This window comes from Gamsiella multidivaricata (genome assembly GCF_025024155.1).
Source record: "Gamsiella multidivaricata strain RSA 2152 chromosome Unknown BC939scaffold_39, whole genome shotgun sequence".
In the NCBI taxonomy this organism is placed as follows: Eukaryota; Fungi; Mortierellomycota; class Mortierellomycetes; order Mortierellales; family Mortierellaceae; genus Gamsiella; species Gamsiella multidivaricata.
Genome location: NW_026251747.1, coordinates 96,368 through 111,104, shown reverse-complemented (window position 1 = coordinate 111,104; position 14,737 = coordinate 96,368). Strand labels below are relative to the sequence as shown.

The 14,737-nt window shown below is 49.9% G+C and overlaps 6 protein-coding genes across 6 annotated transcripts; 2 read left to right on the top strand and 4 right to left on the bottom strand.

Annotated features, from left to right (window-relative positions):
• Positions 1-25: 25 nt before the first annotated feature.
• BC939DRAFT_453876 (P-loop containing nucleoside triphosphate hydrolase protein) lies at positions 26-2,507 on the bottom strand. The gene is made up of 2 exons (XM_051555994.1): positions 2,453-2,507; positions 26-2,326 (listed from the first exon to the last, which is right to left on the bottom strand). The coding sequence occupies exons 1-2, from the start codon at positions 2,457-2,459 to the stop codon at positions 57-59; spliced, it is 2,277 nt and encodes a 758-aa protein (XP_051411421.1). The 5' UTR covers positions 2,460-2,507; the 3' UTR covers positions 26-56.
• A 1,462-nt stretch (positions 2,508-3,969) lies between these two features.
• BC939DRAFT_453873 (oligosaccharide biosynthesis protein Alg14 like-domain-containing protein) lies at positions 3,970-5,193 on the bottom strand. The gene has a single exon (XM_051555993.1). The coding sequence runs from the start codon at positions 5,121-5,123 to the stop codon at positions 4,179-4,181; it is 945 nt and encodes a 314-aa protein (XP_051411420.1). The 5' UTR covers positions 5,124-5,193; the 3' UTR covers positions 3,970-4,178.
• A 774-nt stretch (positions 5,194-5,967) lies between these two features.
• Positions 5,968-6,831, bottom strand: BC939DRAFT_453871 (uncharacterized protein; the record flags this gene model as incomplete). The annotated part of the gene is made up of 1 exon (XM_051555992.1): positions 5,968-6,831. The coding sequence occupies one exon, from the start codon at positions 6,829-6,831 to the stop codon at positions 5,968-5,970; it is 864 nt and encodes a 287-aa protein (XP_051411419.1).
• Positions 6,832-7,430: 599 nt separating this feature from the next.
• BC939DRAFT_453868 (Sin-like protein conserved region-domain-containing protein) lies at positions 7,431-9,247 on the bottom strand. Its single transcript, XM_051555991.1, has 4 exons — positions 8,207-9,247; positions 7,936-8,111; positions 7,728-7,838; positions 7,431-7,633 (listed from the first exon to the last, which is right to left on the bottom strand). Exons 1-4 carry the CDS (start codon positions 9,048-9,050, stop codon positions 7,493-7,495), a joined length of 1,272 nt encoding a protein of 423 aa, XP_051411418.1. The 5' UTR covers positions 9,051-9,247; the 3' UTR covers positions 7,431-7,492.
• BC939DRAFT_182008 (FtsJ-like methyltransferase-domain-containing protein) lies at positions 9,236-12,003 on the top strand. The gene is made up of 4 exons (XM_051550452.1): positions 9,236-9,349; positions 9,467-9,957; positions 10,054-10,636; positions 10,727-12,003. Exons 1-4 carry the CDS (start codon positions 9,334-9,336, stop codon positions 11,602-11,604), a joined length of 1,968 nt encoding a protein of 655 aa, XP_051411417.1. The 5' UTR covers positions 9,236-9,333; the 3' UTR covers positions 11,605-12,003.
• BC939DRAFT_493607 (subunit 17 of mediator complex-domain-containing protein) lies at positions 11,643-14,737 on the top strand. Its single transcript, XM_051559570.1, has 7 exons — positions 11,643-11,815; positions 11,906-12,187; positions 12,293-12,750; positions 12,839-13,003; positions 13,094-13,188; positions 13,360-14,315; positions 14,426-14,737. Exons 1-7 carry the CDS (start codon positions 11,712-11,714, stop codon positions 14,685-14,687), a joined length of 2,322 nt encoding a protein of 773 aa, XP_051411416.1. The 5' UTR covers positions 11,643-11,711; the 3' UTR covers positions 14,688-14,737.

Sequence of the window (14,737 nt, the reverse complement as noted above, 5' to 3'; positions counted from 1 at the left end):
ACGATATGAAACGTTCTGATAATCGCTCGATTTTAATAAAATGATTTACAATGTTTTTATGACAAGACGGTTCCCATGCGGATACCCATCATGATACGCTCTGCCAGATTACGGTCCTTGCGTCCCACAAGACTTGTTGCCCGTCCACCACGACCCCCGCGTGCTGTGCGACCTACACGATGCAGATAATCGACGATCGTCACCGGAAAGTCGTACAAGACCACATGGTTCACAGCCGTGGTATCCACACCCCTGGATGCAATATCAGTCGAGATCAAAACCTTTCCTCCAGCCGGACCGCCGGGTGGCACATAGGCATTATCTGTAAACTGCTCCAGGATTTCATCTCGATTGAGGGCGTCACCATGCAGGACGCCCAGAAGCCCCGGAACTTTGTTCTTCTTAAGATGATCGTACAGGATCTCGCACGAGTGCTTCGTGTTGCAAAAGATCAACGTGTTCTCCTTTCGCTTGCTTCCTGCGACTTGCTGTTGCTTCCCCAAGATATCTAGAATGGCCTTGGGGCGGTTTCCAAAATAGGGCTTCAAGTCCAAGAACGTTTGATGCAGACCAGGTAGGGATTTGTGAAGCGATGGTGTGGTGATCTTGAGCATCCCTGGTAATGTGCTGTCCAGTGTATCCGAAACCTTTTTAGGTAACGTTGCGGAGACGACCATGACCTTTGCCGGACCCTCTGTGCTCGAGATGACAGCCTTGGCTTGTTTGACAATTTTGGTCACCTCGTCTCCAAAACCGTGATCGAACATTGTATCGGCCTCGTCGATAACCAGGTGTGTTAGTGAAGATAGTGAAAGTCGGTTCTCGTCAAACAATCCTGCATTGCCTCGGATCTTCCGCTCCTCGTCATCGTGCTGCTTAGGATCGCGGCCTCCATGTTGGATCTCCTTGGGCAAAAAGTCCAGCAGGCTTGTTGGTGTGGCAACAATGATATCGACGGGTCCTGCAGCCAATCTTTGCGCGATACTCTTGGGCGGCAAGGCATGCGAAATCGCCAGCGTCCGCAATTTGACCGTGTGCGAGAGTTCCTTCAAGATCCCAGACACCTGCGCAACGAGCTCGCGTGAAGGCAAGAGGACAATCGCTCGAGGTTGATTGAACTGACGGATCGTGTTCAGGGCCCGAATCTTGCTTCCTTCTTGGTCAACACCTCCTTCTCTCTGGTACTGCTCCACAGCCTTGTCCTCCTGTGTCTTCAGCTGATGGAGGACAGGAACCAGATATGCGAGGGTTTTGCCCGATCCAGTCTCGGCGGCACAAAGTGTATAGGGCGACTTTTTCCTAGTGTCAATGGCGGCAGGGATTGTCAGTGCCTGAATTTCTGTCGGTTTGATTCCTGCAAACGAATCGTCCGCTGAAATTGTTGATGTTGCTGCTAACGAGGGCGTCTTGACCGCTGCTCCCGAATTTGACAAGAGCTCTGTAACGCCCTTCGCTACATCCGGATGAAGCCCCATGTTCTCAAACCGACTGCTCGCCACCCTATCCATCATCTCCTTCACACTCTCTTGGGCCTTTGCAAAGACGGTTTCATCTCCAGCAGCCGATCCGTTGGCCGTCTCTCCGGATTGTGCGTACTTCTTGTATTTCGACATGGGTATTTTCCTGTTCGAGACCAGGTTCATATTGACGTCCGAGGCAATGGACTTCAACGCAAAGCGCACAGGCACAAATCCACGAACTTTGGGTCCCGATTTCCTTTTGGCACCAGCCTCCATTAGTGTCCGTTCCGCCGCCGCCGCCTTATCACGTCCTGCGTTTCCGGTCTTGAGTGGCAGTCCAGTGCGAGCTGTCCGTGTCCTGTAGGCTGAAGCAAACCCCGGGGCAAACGAGTGTTCGAACTGAGGGTTCCTTGATCCCTTTTCAAGAGACGTAACTGAGACCGAAGTCGAGGCGATCCGTTTGCGCTGTGGTGGTGCTGAGGAGGCTGATTTTGAAGAGAACGCGGTCTGGCCATCGGCGATTTTCCATTGCCGAGTTTTGGATTTGAGAACCTGTTCCTGTGTTGGTGACTTGCCACTGAACTTGGCATTATGTGCAGTCTCCTTTGACGTCGGTGTACTCCGGACGGCGCGCAGCTTCTGTTCCTTGACCACTCGTTGCTTTGGCCGAGGGGTTCTCTTGGCGTACGCTGCTACTGTCCAGCTAGTTGAAAAGCTCTGCCTGGATGTCAACTGCGAGAATACGGAGGCAGTCGAAAGGTGTGGTCTAGGTTGGAGGAGGAGTGTGTGGTTCCATGTAAGGAGTCGTCCTGGAGGCAATATTGAGGATGAAGTCAAGGAGGCTTTCCTGAGCAGCGACTGTAGTGCTATTCTCAAAAAAAAAAAAAAAAAAAAAAAAAAAGTACCGAAGATATCAGCATTAGTGGGCCGATAAAGTCCAAACCAAGGAATTCTATGGTAAAGGGGCAGAAAACAACAGGCAGTTTGCATACCTGACATGATGGGAAGGCGAAGGTGAAGGAGCAAACAGGGGGGAAGAGGGAAGAGGGAGGGGGGAGAGGGCAGGCTCAAAAAAGAAAAAATGAGGCAACATCAACATCAACAAGGCGTAAAACAGTCACCGCCAGGAATGGCCAAAATCAAGGTAACCTGGTCCATAAGCTATCTGGAGCCATCATCACTACCTGACGCTACGACCCTGCTCCACCCTTCCTCTTCGCAGTGATTCAACGTTATTGCGGTGTTGTCGATAGTCTTGCCAGCCAAATATTCCAGCACATCGTTTGTCGCACCTTTATTTCTTCAAGTAAAATCCAACGAACTCTTTGGCTGCTTACGACCCATGTGCAAGGCACCCTCCGGCGACTCGCGTACAAAAAAAAAGGGGGGGGAAGGATTTGGAGCGAACGCGACAATTGCCCCCTTTGCCGCCAATATGCTGGCATAGATACTTGCGTTAAAAAAAGGCACGACCTGCTTTGCTACTAATACGATCATTTTGTCTGTCATCTTCCTCCATGGTTTCAGCTCGTCTTCGGTTCTTAAAAAAAAAAAAGTAAGAGAGAGAGGGAAACAAGTCTCTATCGCAAATATCACAATTACGACAAGACAGCTCTGAAGAGGCGCCAGTTTGAAGATGGCATGGGGGGCAAGGAGACTGACATCCGGCCACGGCCGCCATCCTCCCTTCAATGAGTGCTATCCTTTCTTTCCTGTGGCGAGTGCCATATCCAACTTTTGATTCTTATTAATTGTTTTTGTCCAGAACGCTTGCCACAGGAAACTCATTCGTTCGTTGATAAGTGCTCGCTCATGCAAAGTGCAGACTTGGAACACCTGAAAACACTGGTTTTAACAACCAAGTAGGACGGGTTGACAGCTTGTTAATACGAATGTGCGTACTGTCGGTAGGGCGAAGATCCTGTAACTTCTTGATTCGAGCCCGTAACACCTTTGCTAGGAGGCAATAGGAACAGTATTTAACCTGTAACGTTTTTTCTTTCAGTATCCGTCGCCTGTTGATGTGGCGGGTGCCTTGGCCACTTGAAGCAAATAATCATCTTCACCCGCACCAGCTGTTCCTTTGTCTCTATGCCAATGTATAAGCCCACCGCCCATTGTCTGATGGTTACACAAAACCTGTCGTTGTCCGTAAAGTTTCTGAAGACCCATTTTATATAGTTTTTTTTTTAATAGTCGTCGAAGCTGTCTTTCACAGTATCCAAAGCTTCGATGAGGAATGGTTTTTGAGAAAACGCTCGCGGTTAGTGTAAGCAAACTGGTGCTGAAGAAAACAATAGCGTGCTCTGATGTGCAAAAAGTTGATTCAACAGCGAGGTCCAGGTGCGAAGAAGAAGAAATGACAAAATTTTGTAGCGATGTAGAACCTTTAAAATAAACGATGGAAACGCGCTGTAAAGCCCTACCATCTGGACTCAATGGAATCCTCAGTGACGTTGTAGAGCCGGGGAGATAAATCGCGTACAATCTAACTTATCGCTAGTAGTAGGTAAATTACACAGCTGATCGGCTGTAGTTTATCAATTTCAGACTGATGTATAGACGTGCTCCTGAATTACAATGGTATAGCTCACTTCACGTAACGCGCGAGACCGCTTTAAGAAAAGTCTATAGCACATGGCAGTGCACACGCATACACAGAAACACCAAGTCCAAGAGATTTGGAAAACAGCTAGTACATTGGTTGCGATTTTGGCGTCATACTAGTACGCCTATATATTTTGCGCGAGGATACTTGTGCACGAGGCCTGGCCACTGCACCAAAAATGCGTCGCACAGAGGGTACAGCAACTTGCCCGCAAGACTCAATGTGTTGACACGCGCAAAGCTTTCGACAAAGACCAAATCCGGGGTCTGTTCGTCGGGGACGCCCAGCATCCTCGCTCCAATGACTGCCAGCGCCAGCGCAAAGCATGTCCCAGGCCCATTCATCAACATGACACTCTTCCGTGGAGCCACTACTGGCTGTGGAGGCGATGATGATGACGACGACATTGAAAGGTATTGTATTCGGTCGATGTCCGCTTTGGTCAAACATGTGAGGCGCTTGATCAACGGCATCGCGACCAGGAGTGACTTTGCAAGTGTATAGGGCGTGGTGAGCATGGATTGATGAACGTAACGGCTCCTGGGAATCCGATGAATGGTGTATCCGTCCTGCTCTCCCTTCTCGCCTGCAGGCCATTGCGGCGTGGTCAAGTCGGCTTGTAAGGTGGCCGTGATATCGCGTTGATGACGAGTGGATTCTAGTCGATGGACCTTTTCAACGCTCGCGTCATCATCCCATCCTACGACATAATGCCGGGGGGTATATCGAGCCGTATCAAGTCCAGACACGAGCGAGAGCATCTCAGCAGTATGTCCTCCTGATCCCAAAAAAATAGTTGCTGTGCATTTCGGAGTGAGTGTCGAATCGGAAAGTGACGATCGTTCTATCCTCTCATCGGCTGGGCGCGATCTTGATGAACCTGATGTGGTTGCATCCTGTTTCGATTGAAGCGCGGTCCTCGCCTTGTTGCTGAGACGGTGTTGCGGCAGTGCTGCGTATAGACGAAAGGCAGCAAAGAACACGAGCGGAAGAGCAATGAGAACAATGGTGATGACCGAGGCCAGGGCCAGGTTGCGGATATCGCGCTTATCCATTTGCTTGACGACTTGAGTGTAGGTGCACCATGGTCACGTCCCTTGCAGACCAGACAGAACAGAATAATCTGTGTCTGCGCCCTATTAAATCACGTGCAAGCAACGGCGCGCGACCCACCCAATGGCGAGCATCACCTGCCAGGGGTACATAGTCTATTTAGGTTCACAACTGGAATCCGCAGCGGCGGTCGAAAAAAAAGAAAATAGAGCACCAGTGGCATCTTTGTGTCTGTGTTTACGCTTTTGCACTGCCTCTCAGACCCTCAGACAGAACCGCACTTTCAGGATGCATTAGCGCGCTTTGAAGTGGTGCTAAGTTCAAATAGGCTCACGGGTAGGAGAGCTACTCTGGCAGTTGTCAGTCATTTTAGGTCAGCGCATCACGGATGTAGTTCTTGGGAATGCATGTACAAGATTCTGTATCGGCAACAGCCCATTAAAGAAAAATAGAAGGATGAAGGCCAACAAAAAGAGCGTGCACCCGGCAACAGAAAAAAAAAATGCGAGGACTTTTAGAAAAAAGAAAAAGCGGAAGCAAACAAACAAACAAAGCGGCCCATGGTAATGAGCCCTTTCAATTACATCGCATAAAATACACTCTCGATTCCTGTGTGCACTCTTATCAGAGTTGATAGAAAAGATTTTGCTGCGTTCAGAAGAATGTGCGCAACTTCGAGCGCAGTCGAGGTGGTTTCTTTTTATTGTAGACAAATATTAAAGGCGGCGAGTCTAGTGAACTAGGCGATACTAATAACTAATGGGCTAATGGTTGGTAACGAGATGGGATAGATACACAGAGACTAATTGTCCGATAGTCCGACTCCTGCTCTCCTGCTTTCCTGTATTACTTCGGGGGATTGTACGATGAAGCCTCGCCGTGGGGAACCGGGTAAGGGACAGGACCAGCATGGTTAGGGTCCTGTGGCAGGCCGGCAGGCGGTGGATAGAGAGAACCCTGTGGTTGGCCAACAGGTGGAGGATAGGGGGAACCAGAGTATGCGGGTGCAGGGACGTCTGGTGCGGGGTAGTTTGTGGAAGCAGGAGGAGCCGCAGAGTACGCACCCGAAGATGGTGGGTAAGCAGAGTAGGCAGCAGGTGGGGTCTCCAGAGGCTTCTCGCCATAGGGAGCCGAGGCAGGAGGAGGATAAGTGCCGGCGGGATAGGGGCTGCCGGGATAGGGGCCACTGGGATAGGGACCGGCGGAAGGAGGGTAGGGAGCGGGTGTCTGGTAGGCCAGGTTGGGGTCGCCGGCAGGTGGAGCGTAGATCTGCGGCGGAACGCTGTAGTGTGGGTCTGAGGTAACGACCGTCTGTGGAGCAGCCATGGCAGCTCTAGCGCGCCGGCGCCTGACGCAGCATAGGATAATGGCGAGGAGAAGCAGAACTCCAAAGACGGCCGTCCAGGCGTAGTTGGTGTTCTTCTTGCAGTACACAGCAGAAATGCAGTGGTAGCCGTCCGGGCAATAAGTGCTGGAAGAGCATTGATCGCGGCGCTTCTCGATGCGCATCAGGCCACGCTTCTCGAGGGGCGAGACTGGCATGGTGAGGGCGAGGACCTCCTCGGCGCCTCCTAAGAGATAATTGCGAACAGTGTCCAGGGCGCTGCTCATGGTGGGTGGTGCTGAAAAGGGAGAGATGGGATGAGTGATGAAGAGAAGAGAGGAGAAAGAGAGCTTCGACTCTTGGCGAGAGTCGGTACCAAAAAGCATTCGTCATAGCTTAACCTTGTCGCCTGCGACTAAAAACAGTACAATTGGTCCCGTCCCCTGGCGGCTGCGTCTTTTCATGCTGCATACGTTCTGATTGCTCTGTGGAAGTAAAGGGACTCTTGGCCATTGCTTTGTAACTAGACTATCGTACCAGGGATAGCCATCCGCTGCAGATGTTTTGTGCATTAAAGGGCACCTATCGCAGACATTACTTTCTTCATCACTGTCTATTCCACTTGGGCAGCGTACCATGACGGTTTGTCGCCCGAGATATCACATCTTCAATCTACAAATGCACCTTGCAAAGATGAATCGAACATGGGCGGGAGACCGAGAAGACGCCGCAAAGGAAGGATTGATGGGTATGAGGTGCGAGAACAGAACAACGAAGATGCGAAGGAAATCGTGTTCCATACACGCAGAAAATAAAATAGAACGGGGTAGAGACACCAGACGCTGTCGCAAATACCATAATTAAGAGAACACGGCTCTGCGGAAGACTCCAGCTACTAAAAAAAACTCGGCGTTTCTCGAGTGTCAGAATGAAAGCCGAGGAGAGGGAACAGAAAATGGTTAAACGTGCCAAATGTCATTATGATCAGTATTCTTTTATTTTTACTTTTATTTTTTATTTTAAGGTGCCGCAGAAGTAACTGTGACACTAAGAGGTCTCTGTCTTGACGTTCCGCAAGGAATTGTTGGACGAGACCAAGTCCAGGTAGTCGTTAACTGTTGTTGTGCATTCGAGATCGTCCACATGGCTGGCAAACATGCGGTCGTAGATGATATCGGCCTCCAGTGTCTAATACGTATCAGGATAAAGAGGGTTTAGCCCAAGTGGAACATTACTTCCTTGTAGCAAACAGTTTTACAGGCAAAGAAAGTGGGGAACGTACGTCTGCATCAAAATAGTCCAGCTTGGTCCAGTTTTCATCGTCGGCAAGTCGAGCCTTGTTTGGTCCGTTCGCTTTCCTTGCGTCAGAATCTGCAGCACTTCGCACTTGAACCTATTATCATCCAAAACAAGAAAAATATCGTTGAATTCTAGTAAACAGGAGCGATTTGATGATAATGAAGGCTAATACCTTGAGAGCAAAGGGGTACCTGTAATGCCTTGGCCTTTTGTTCTTGCTCAGCCTTTTGCTTGGCCAACATCTCCTTGTTTTCTTCGTCGCTGACTTTTTTGTTGGCCTGTTTGTGTTTTTCATCAATCTTGTCAAGGTATTTAAAGCTCGGTCGAAGCTGGACTGCGCCATGAAATGGCGTCAAATGCATTTCATCTACATGCAGAAATAAAAACCATGTTGTCAGCTAAAGGAACCATTGGGCACTATGCTTGTCGTACTGCCTCGGCCCAGACGATCGGTCACCTTACCATTTCTCAAAACGCCAGCGAGGTAGTTTGTAGCATTAGGGATCAATGAAGAGACCAAGATTTGCTTATCGAGAAGTTCCTTATTCTCATCGTCGTCGAGCTCGCCATCCAGTGCTGTCCGCAGCGCCTTGTCGTTCATTCCTATTGCCAATTCCTCTCCACGCTCTCGGTTGTACTGACTGGCGCTGGTATCTATTGGCAGCTCGAGCTCGACCAGCTGCGAGATCGGCTTGATCCTGGCTTTGCTGGGTCCTGACGCTTGAGTGTATGGAAGAGCAGCCGCCCGAACTGGGTACTGGAACAGATACAGATACTTGGCGAGTCTCTGCGAAAGATACACCGGGATTTCCTTGACCAGCTCATCTCCTTCGTCTGCATAATCCGGCAGTTTCTCGCCTTCGGGCTCCATAGATGCTTCGAGATCCTGCTCGCCGCTGTATCGATCCATGTCAACGTCGTTTCCATAATCAGAAGGTGAAGACCTGTCCTGGAGGGAGAGTTCGTCCATTCTGGTCTGCTCGATTTCCGCACCCTCTATTTCATCCTGAACCTCCTCCTCCTTGTCCTTGCCGTTAGACTGTAATTCAGAGCTGACGCTACCAACTGCGGCACTTACTACTTCGGTACGACTGTCCTTGGTAGCATATCGCTCTTTGCTCAAACGTTCCTCCTCCATGCGCTCCTGTGTCTGTAATTCATCCTCGAAAGCGTCGCCTTCGTCCGCTGCAACATCCTCATGCATCTCGGTATCATTATCGGACCCCTCATCCTGTACAACAACAGCCCTTTTACGGGATCGCGCGTTTGCTGTGAAGTTGGGCTTGAAGCTCGGTTTAGGCGGCATGGTGAATTATGATGCCAATGCAGCGACGTCGTGAAAAGTGATGGGAAGCTTCTCTTGGTCGTTTAAGCACCACTTGTAGCTGAACTCGGCGATTGTCGGGCGGGACTGATGCGTTGTTCCAAGGACTTGCGGGCGTTAAGGTCAATGGTCTCTTTTTTCTTTTTTTTTGAAGCTGTCAAAAGAGGACAGAAAGCCACATTTCAAAATAGACGCTCTCTGCCAGCAAACTGAGCGAGCGCGCCTCTACATTCAGTCTTGACCCTATGCCTGCAACCCCAGGAGAATGGATCCTTACAACGGTCAGTAGACGAGCTTCCCATACCGGCCATACTGGCAACACTGCCGAGTGGATTGTTTTTTTTTTTTTGTTGTGAAGGGATTAAACTAAACGTCGCCCGTGCTACTCACGCTTTTAGACAGCGACCCCGCGTATGAGGCCACTCCGCTTGAGTCGCCCACTGCCATTCCAACTTCCCATAATTGCCCACGCGTCCGCTTCGCGCCTCCAGGAGGCAACCGGGCAGCATCCCAGCATGGCCACGGAGGATATGGAAACAATGCTCAAAGACCACCATTTCAGTTTGGTGCGCACCAGCAGGGACCTCTCCGCTACGACCCTCAACACGGCCTTCAACCGCAGGGCTATCCATCACATGGACGCGGCCACCCAGCTCATAATCCGTACCAGCCATATCCGCAGCAGCACCCGTCACATCCTCAGCAGCCGCAGTTGATGAGGCCACTTGTGCCCGCAGTCGAATTTATTGATCAGCATCTGGACGTCTTTCAGGCAGCATCGTACGAACTTCCAGAGGGCTGTTTTAAAATCGAATCCGGCCCATCGGAAGAAGTGGACATGAACCTATTCTGCGTGCCAGGCATCGTAAATAACTTGGTAGAGAGCAAGGTACGTTTCCTTTTGACAATCGTTTTAATGATTCTTTATTAAGTACACCCTCCAACGTGTCACGCATCGCGTCCCGATGTTCCGTTGATCTGATAGAAAAAGCTGCGCGCTGTTCCCCAGGAGATCTTCGGCCGCGCACGTCAGCGCTGCAATCCATACGAACTAGTGGGCTCGTCCATTTTTATGAATCGTGCATCGGTAAAGTTGGCAAGTATTGACTCCCAGCTTGCATTGACTGCCACTAAGGAAGATCCAACAGCAGGCCTGGGCTCGGAAGAGGATGTAAAGACATTTCGATTCGTAGACCTGTGTTCGGGTCCTGGCGGGTTCTCGGAGTATCTCCTTTGGCGCAAACATACATGGGGCGAGCGTGCGCGGGGATGGGCTATGACCCTCAAAGGCGAGCTGGACTTTCAATTGGAGCGATTCCACAAGGACGCGGCAGTCCAGGAGACACTAAGGGTATTTTATGGCAAAGATGGAACGGGAGACATTCTTAAACAGGAGAACATTGACGCCTTTGCCGACATGGTAGAACAGGACACAGGGGGGCTGGGCGTGGGACTCGTCTCTGCAGATGGAGGTATTTCTGTTGATGGCGATGAAGCTGTACAGGAGACCTTGCTGCAGCGGTTAATCCTCTGCCAGATATTGACTATGTTTATGACACTTCAGAAAGGTAACACTCATAATGTCGTTAACCTAATAAGCCGCGCTTTACGCCGCGGCGGGCCGTTAATCATGTTTTTGTATTTACTGATGTCTTTAGGAGGCGATTATGTGGTCAAGATCTTTGACATCTTCACTCCTGTCACTGCCACGCTTGTCTGGATCCTATCCCGGCACTTTGAAAAGATATGTGTGGTGAAGCCATTGACCAGTCGACCCATGAACTCCGAGCGCTATGTTGTTTGCCGTCACCTCTTGGAGCGTCAGCCGGCCAAGACGATTGAACACCTTAGGAACGTCAATGCAAGATATCAGGACATTGAGGAGAGAGCAAGATCATCGACTACGGCGGACTCTGAAGGAAATGGTGCCAAGAAGGAGGATATCAATCATATCATGGATCTGAAAGTTTTGACCAACGATATCCAATTCATGGAATACATCAAGCGCAACAATATGAAGACAGCCATTCGGCAGACAGAGGCTCTGGATGTGTTTTTGAAGTATGTCAATGAAGGGCTTCGACCTGCGTTTGACCAGGAGGCGATCAAGCAGCTGTGTCTACAGGAATGGCATATCCCACCTCGGCCCCAGCCTTATCATTCTCAGCACCAACAACAGCAACAGCAACAGCAGCGGCAGCAGCAACAGAGACACCCGAATATGAATCATCTGCCGCAGCATCATGGTCAATCACACTCACGATACCCACAACATCCCCATCAGCAGCAGTATCCACAGCATTCAAACGCTCCCTCAAGACATCATCCTTATCAATTGTCAAGGCCACATCAGAACCCATCACATTCCTCACAGCAGGGTGGCGTGAGTTCAGGAGGGCAGCCGCACCCCAATTCTCAGTCCTACAGCCAGGGACAACCAGGGGCAAGACAATCATCTGGGGGGAACAGAGGGCAACCTGGCCTATTGGATTCCCTGCTGAGCAACATGCAGCAACCTCCCTCAGATCAAAGATGAAATACACCCAATAAAGCGAGTTTATTTCAAGCCACTTGGTAGAACAAATCGTGGTGCCGTTTGGTGTATGTTCCCTGTCCAAGAACGAACGCGACCAGGGAACAAGGATGGCGACACAACACTCTGATAAACGCATCAAACTCTTTCTTGAGAGGAGTATAGAGCGCCTGCCCTTCGACATCACTCAGAAAGCCGAGGAGATCTACCTTCCGTAACGTGTTGCATCACTTTAGTCTTCACATGGTCTGCTGGCCCTCGATTAACACATACACTCGTCTGGCCTGTTGTGAATTGACCTTAGAGATGGTGATCCTTCTGAAAAGCTGAAGCGCAAGGTCAAGGCCATTGTAGAGATTGCTGGAGACAACTATGACCAGTTTACAGAGAATATAGCATCAGCAGACCTGAAGCAACAGGACGACAAATCAGCAGCACTAGCGACAGAAAAAGACGATGCAGCCGATGGCGAAAAGGATGCGGAACCAGCACCAGCAATAGTACCGGCAACAACAGCGGTAGCTGGGCCTGCTTCGGCTGCGAACACACGCGTCAATCCACCACAGGCGATCTATGCAAAGCTATGGTATGCTGTCCTTACCATGCCATGCATTTGACCCGTTGTTTATATGATCCGTGAAAAGCAAGCACTCCACTGACAGTTCTGTATTGTCGCTTCTCGATAATCTAGGCATGCACAGAGTGAAATTGGGCTGGCGCTGGATGTTCTGAACATTATCATTTCGTCGTACCAAACTACTTCGGGAACCGTCGGAGGAGCAGGAAGCGGACCTATCTCAACTCTACCCAATGCACCCCTGACAGCGCTCCCACCAGGATCACTCAAATGCGAATATGTTCCCAAAGCGCCACTACCGCTTTCGGCACTCATCTCAAATGAAAAGATGGCGCTCGGAGGCAAGAAACACCAGTTGCGCAATGCGGCTGATATTCTGATGCAGGGTGCTCAAAAGCTGAAAAAGGTTATGGTGGATGAGGGACAGTTCTGGGAGGGTGCTCTTCGGCTGAGAAAGAACAATTGGTGTATCGTCTCGGCTAAAACTGGATCAGGGCAGCAACCACACCTTTACCATGGCAATCGACTGGCGAGTGGAACACAGCTATTTGTCCACTATGGATTCCGTGATGGTATGATATCTTCGACTGGATATGACGTTGTGGATCACACTGTGGCTACCGAGCGAGATTTAACTCTATCTGCTTTTTCACAATTCAGTCGGATCCCTTTATAGTGAGCGTGCATATGCGGAGCTCGTTCGTGATCAGTCTTCTTCAGAAACGGCATCAGGAAAAGCAGGAAGCATCAAATTGCACATCCCCAACAAGACTAGGAAGATGGTTGTTATGAGTCTTGTCCAGCAAGGAGAGCCGCATACCCAGGGTACATTCATGCCCATTAAAAAGCGATCAACTTCCATCGATTTGACCCGTTATGGCCGTACTGATAAACACTTTATTTTACATGACATAGGTTCAAGAGCGTCTCAGCCTAAAAACAGGGATACGCTACATACCCAGCTTTTGAGCGCCCAGAACGCTCTCTTCGATAATGAACTTTTTCAGGAGGTAAAGCTGCCACGTCGCTTTTCATTCCAGCTGCCACGTTGCTTTTCATTCCAGCTGCCACGTTGCTTTTCATTTTAGCTGCCACGTTGCTTTTCATTCCAGCTGCTAAGTGTAAAAAAATGATGGGTATCGCTGATAGTAGATTTTAACACCCCATTCACTACCTAATAGCTGATTAACGAGGCACGGACAATGAATAACAGCGTCTCTATTGTGGACAATGAGTTGTTTCTACCCATCAACGACGAACTGGAACTCAAAATTGCACACAGAACACCGACTTCTGAAGACCAGACAACATCGTTATCTTCAATATCACCATCATCATCGCAGTCAAGCGCTCATGATATCTGTCAAAGCGGCTACAAGGACAATTTTGCCATGAATTTGAAAGGCACTGCGGAGATCCTTCGATGCACGATGCAGCTAATGCAACACCGAAGGTATCGCCAAAACATCAAAGAGCGATCAGATAGCTTTTTCAAGAGCTCTCGTCCTGGCGGTGGGCGCACCGCTGGCTCGTTTGGACAGCTTCAGCAGACGCTCCAGCAGCGTCCGACGGCCATGCTCAGTACGACTCTCCAGGTATTGCAGTATTACTCGTTCTCCAAGAGGATTCGTGAGGCACTTGGCAAAGTAACCCGTAACCTGAGGCAGAATTGGTGGGAACCGATCAATGTACACTCTGTCGACATTAAGTCTCCACCGCAAAGCACCGCTTCAGCAGCGGCGGAATGTAGCACATCAACGGCACTCTCGGGATCAACTTCTCGATCTGGATCGAACTTTGGAATGGGCTCTGCAGTCTCAATCCAACTCGGAAGTCAGGCTCCTGCGGTCCGGTTCGTCATGCGATCACATCCGGCACCATGTGTTATACTTCAGCTATCCAATCGTCCTTCAGCACCGATCATGCATGTGGCAGAGTTTGAGCGGGTATTGGAACAAGAGCTGGCAGCACGGGCCATAGGACGGATCTGCGAAGTTATCAACTCAATCGAGACCTGGAGTGATTCTATGCCGACACTACAGAGTCCCAGGTTCGTGATTGACATTGACAAGCGGTGCGTTGGAGTCTTTCAGATCCCACAGCGGAATGGTACAGCCAGTGTCAAAACAATCAGCGTGTAGGTCATGGCTAAACAACTGTCTTTATGACTTGGTCTTTGCTACCTTTGCCATAATTGACATTTTACTTATCATTGGGCCTTTTCAATTACCATGTAATGTGCATTAGACTGTTGCAATTGGATATGAAGGCAGAGCGGGCGATCAGTATTTCCCTTACTTGCAAGCAGGGCAACAACACCGGGCAGAAGCAGATCTTCCTGGAGGATCAGCAGTTTCAAAACGCGCATGGTCGCGACGCATCCGGAAGCACCATTCATCCTTACGACCAGTCAAACTCTACCGCGCCAAGTTTGCGCATAATGGAGATGACTATGGAGAGATTCAGGACATGGCTGAAGCAGAGTATCCAGGCGGAATTAGGTCTTTAATCAAGGCTGCTGCCCCTTTATGCGCATAATAAAACCCCATAGAGAGTCAT

What these genes read in the sequence shown, in the direction of transcription:
- BC939DRAFT_493607 (XM_051559570.1), top strand. Translation starts at nt 11,712, where the DNA reads ATGGCGACACAACACTCTGATAAACGCATCAAACTCTTTCTTGAGAGG. An exon ending in AGGAGAGCCGCATACCCAGG is followed by an intron (nt 13,004 to 13,093) that starts GTACATTCATGC and finishes TACATGACATAG; the next exon opens with GTTCAAGAGCGTCTCAGCCT. An exon ending in AGTGTCAAAACAATCAGCGT is followed by an intron (nt 14,316 to 14,425) that starts GTAGGTCATGGC and finishes AATGTGCATTAG; the next exon opens with ACTGTTGCAATTGGATATGA.
- BC939DRAFT_453868 (XM_051555991.1), bottom strand. Translation starts at nt 9,050, where the DNA reads ATGCCGCCTAAACCGAGCTTCAAGCCCAACTTCACAGCAAACGCGCGA. An exon ending in CGCTGGCGTTTTGAGAAATG is followed by an intron (nt 8,112 to 8,206) that starts GTAAGGTGACCG and finishes TTCTGCATGTAG; the next exon opens with ATGAAATGCATTTGACGCCA. An exon ending in AAAAGGCCAAGGCATTACAG is followed by an intron (nt 7,839 to 7,935) that starts GTACCCCTTTGC and finishes GGATGATAATAG; the next exon opens with GTTCAAGTGCGAAGTGCTGC.
- BC939DRAFT_182008 (XM_051550452.1), top strand. An exon ending in ATAACTTGGTAGAGAGCAAG is followed by an intron (nt 9,958 to 10,053) that starts GTACGTTTCCTT and finishes TTGATCTGATAG; the next exon opens with AAAAAGCTGCGCGCTGTTCC. An exon ending in GTTTATGACACTTCAGAAAG is followed by an intron (nt 10,637 to 10,726) that starts GTAACACTCATA and finishes TGATGTCTTTAG; the next exon opens with GAGGCGATTATGTGGTCAAG.
- BC939DRAFT_453873 (XM_051555993.1), bottom strand. Translation starts at nt 5,123, where the DNA reads ATGGATAAGCGCGATATCCGCAACCTGGCCCTGGCCTCGGTCATCACC.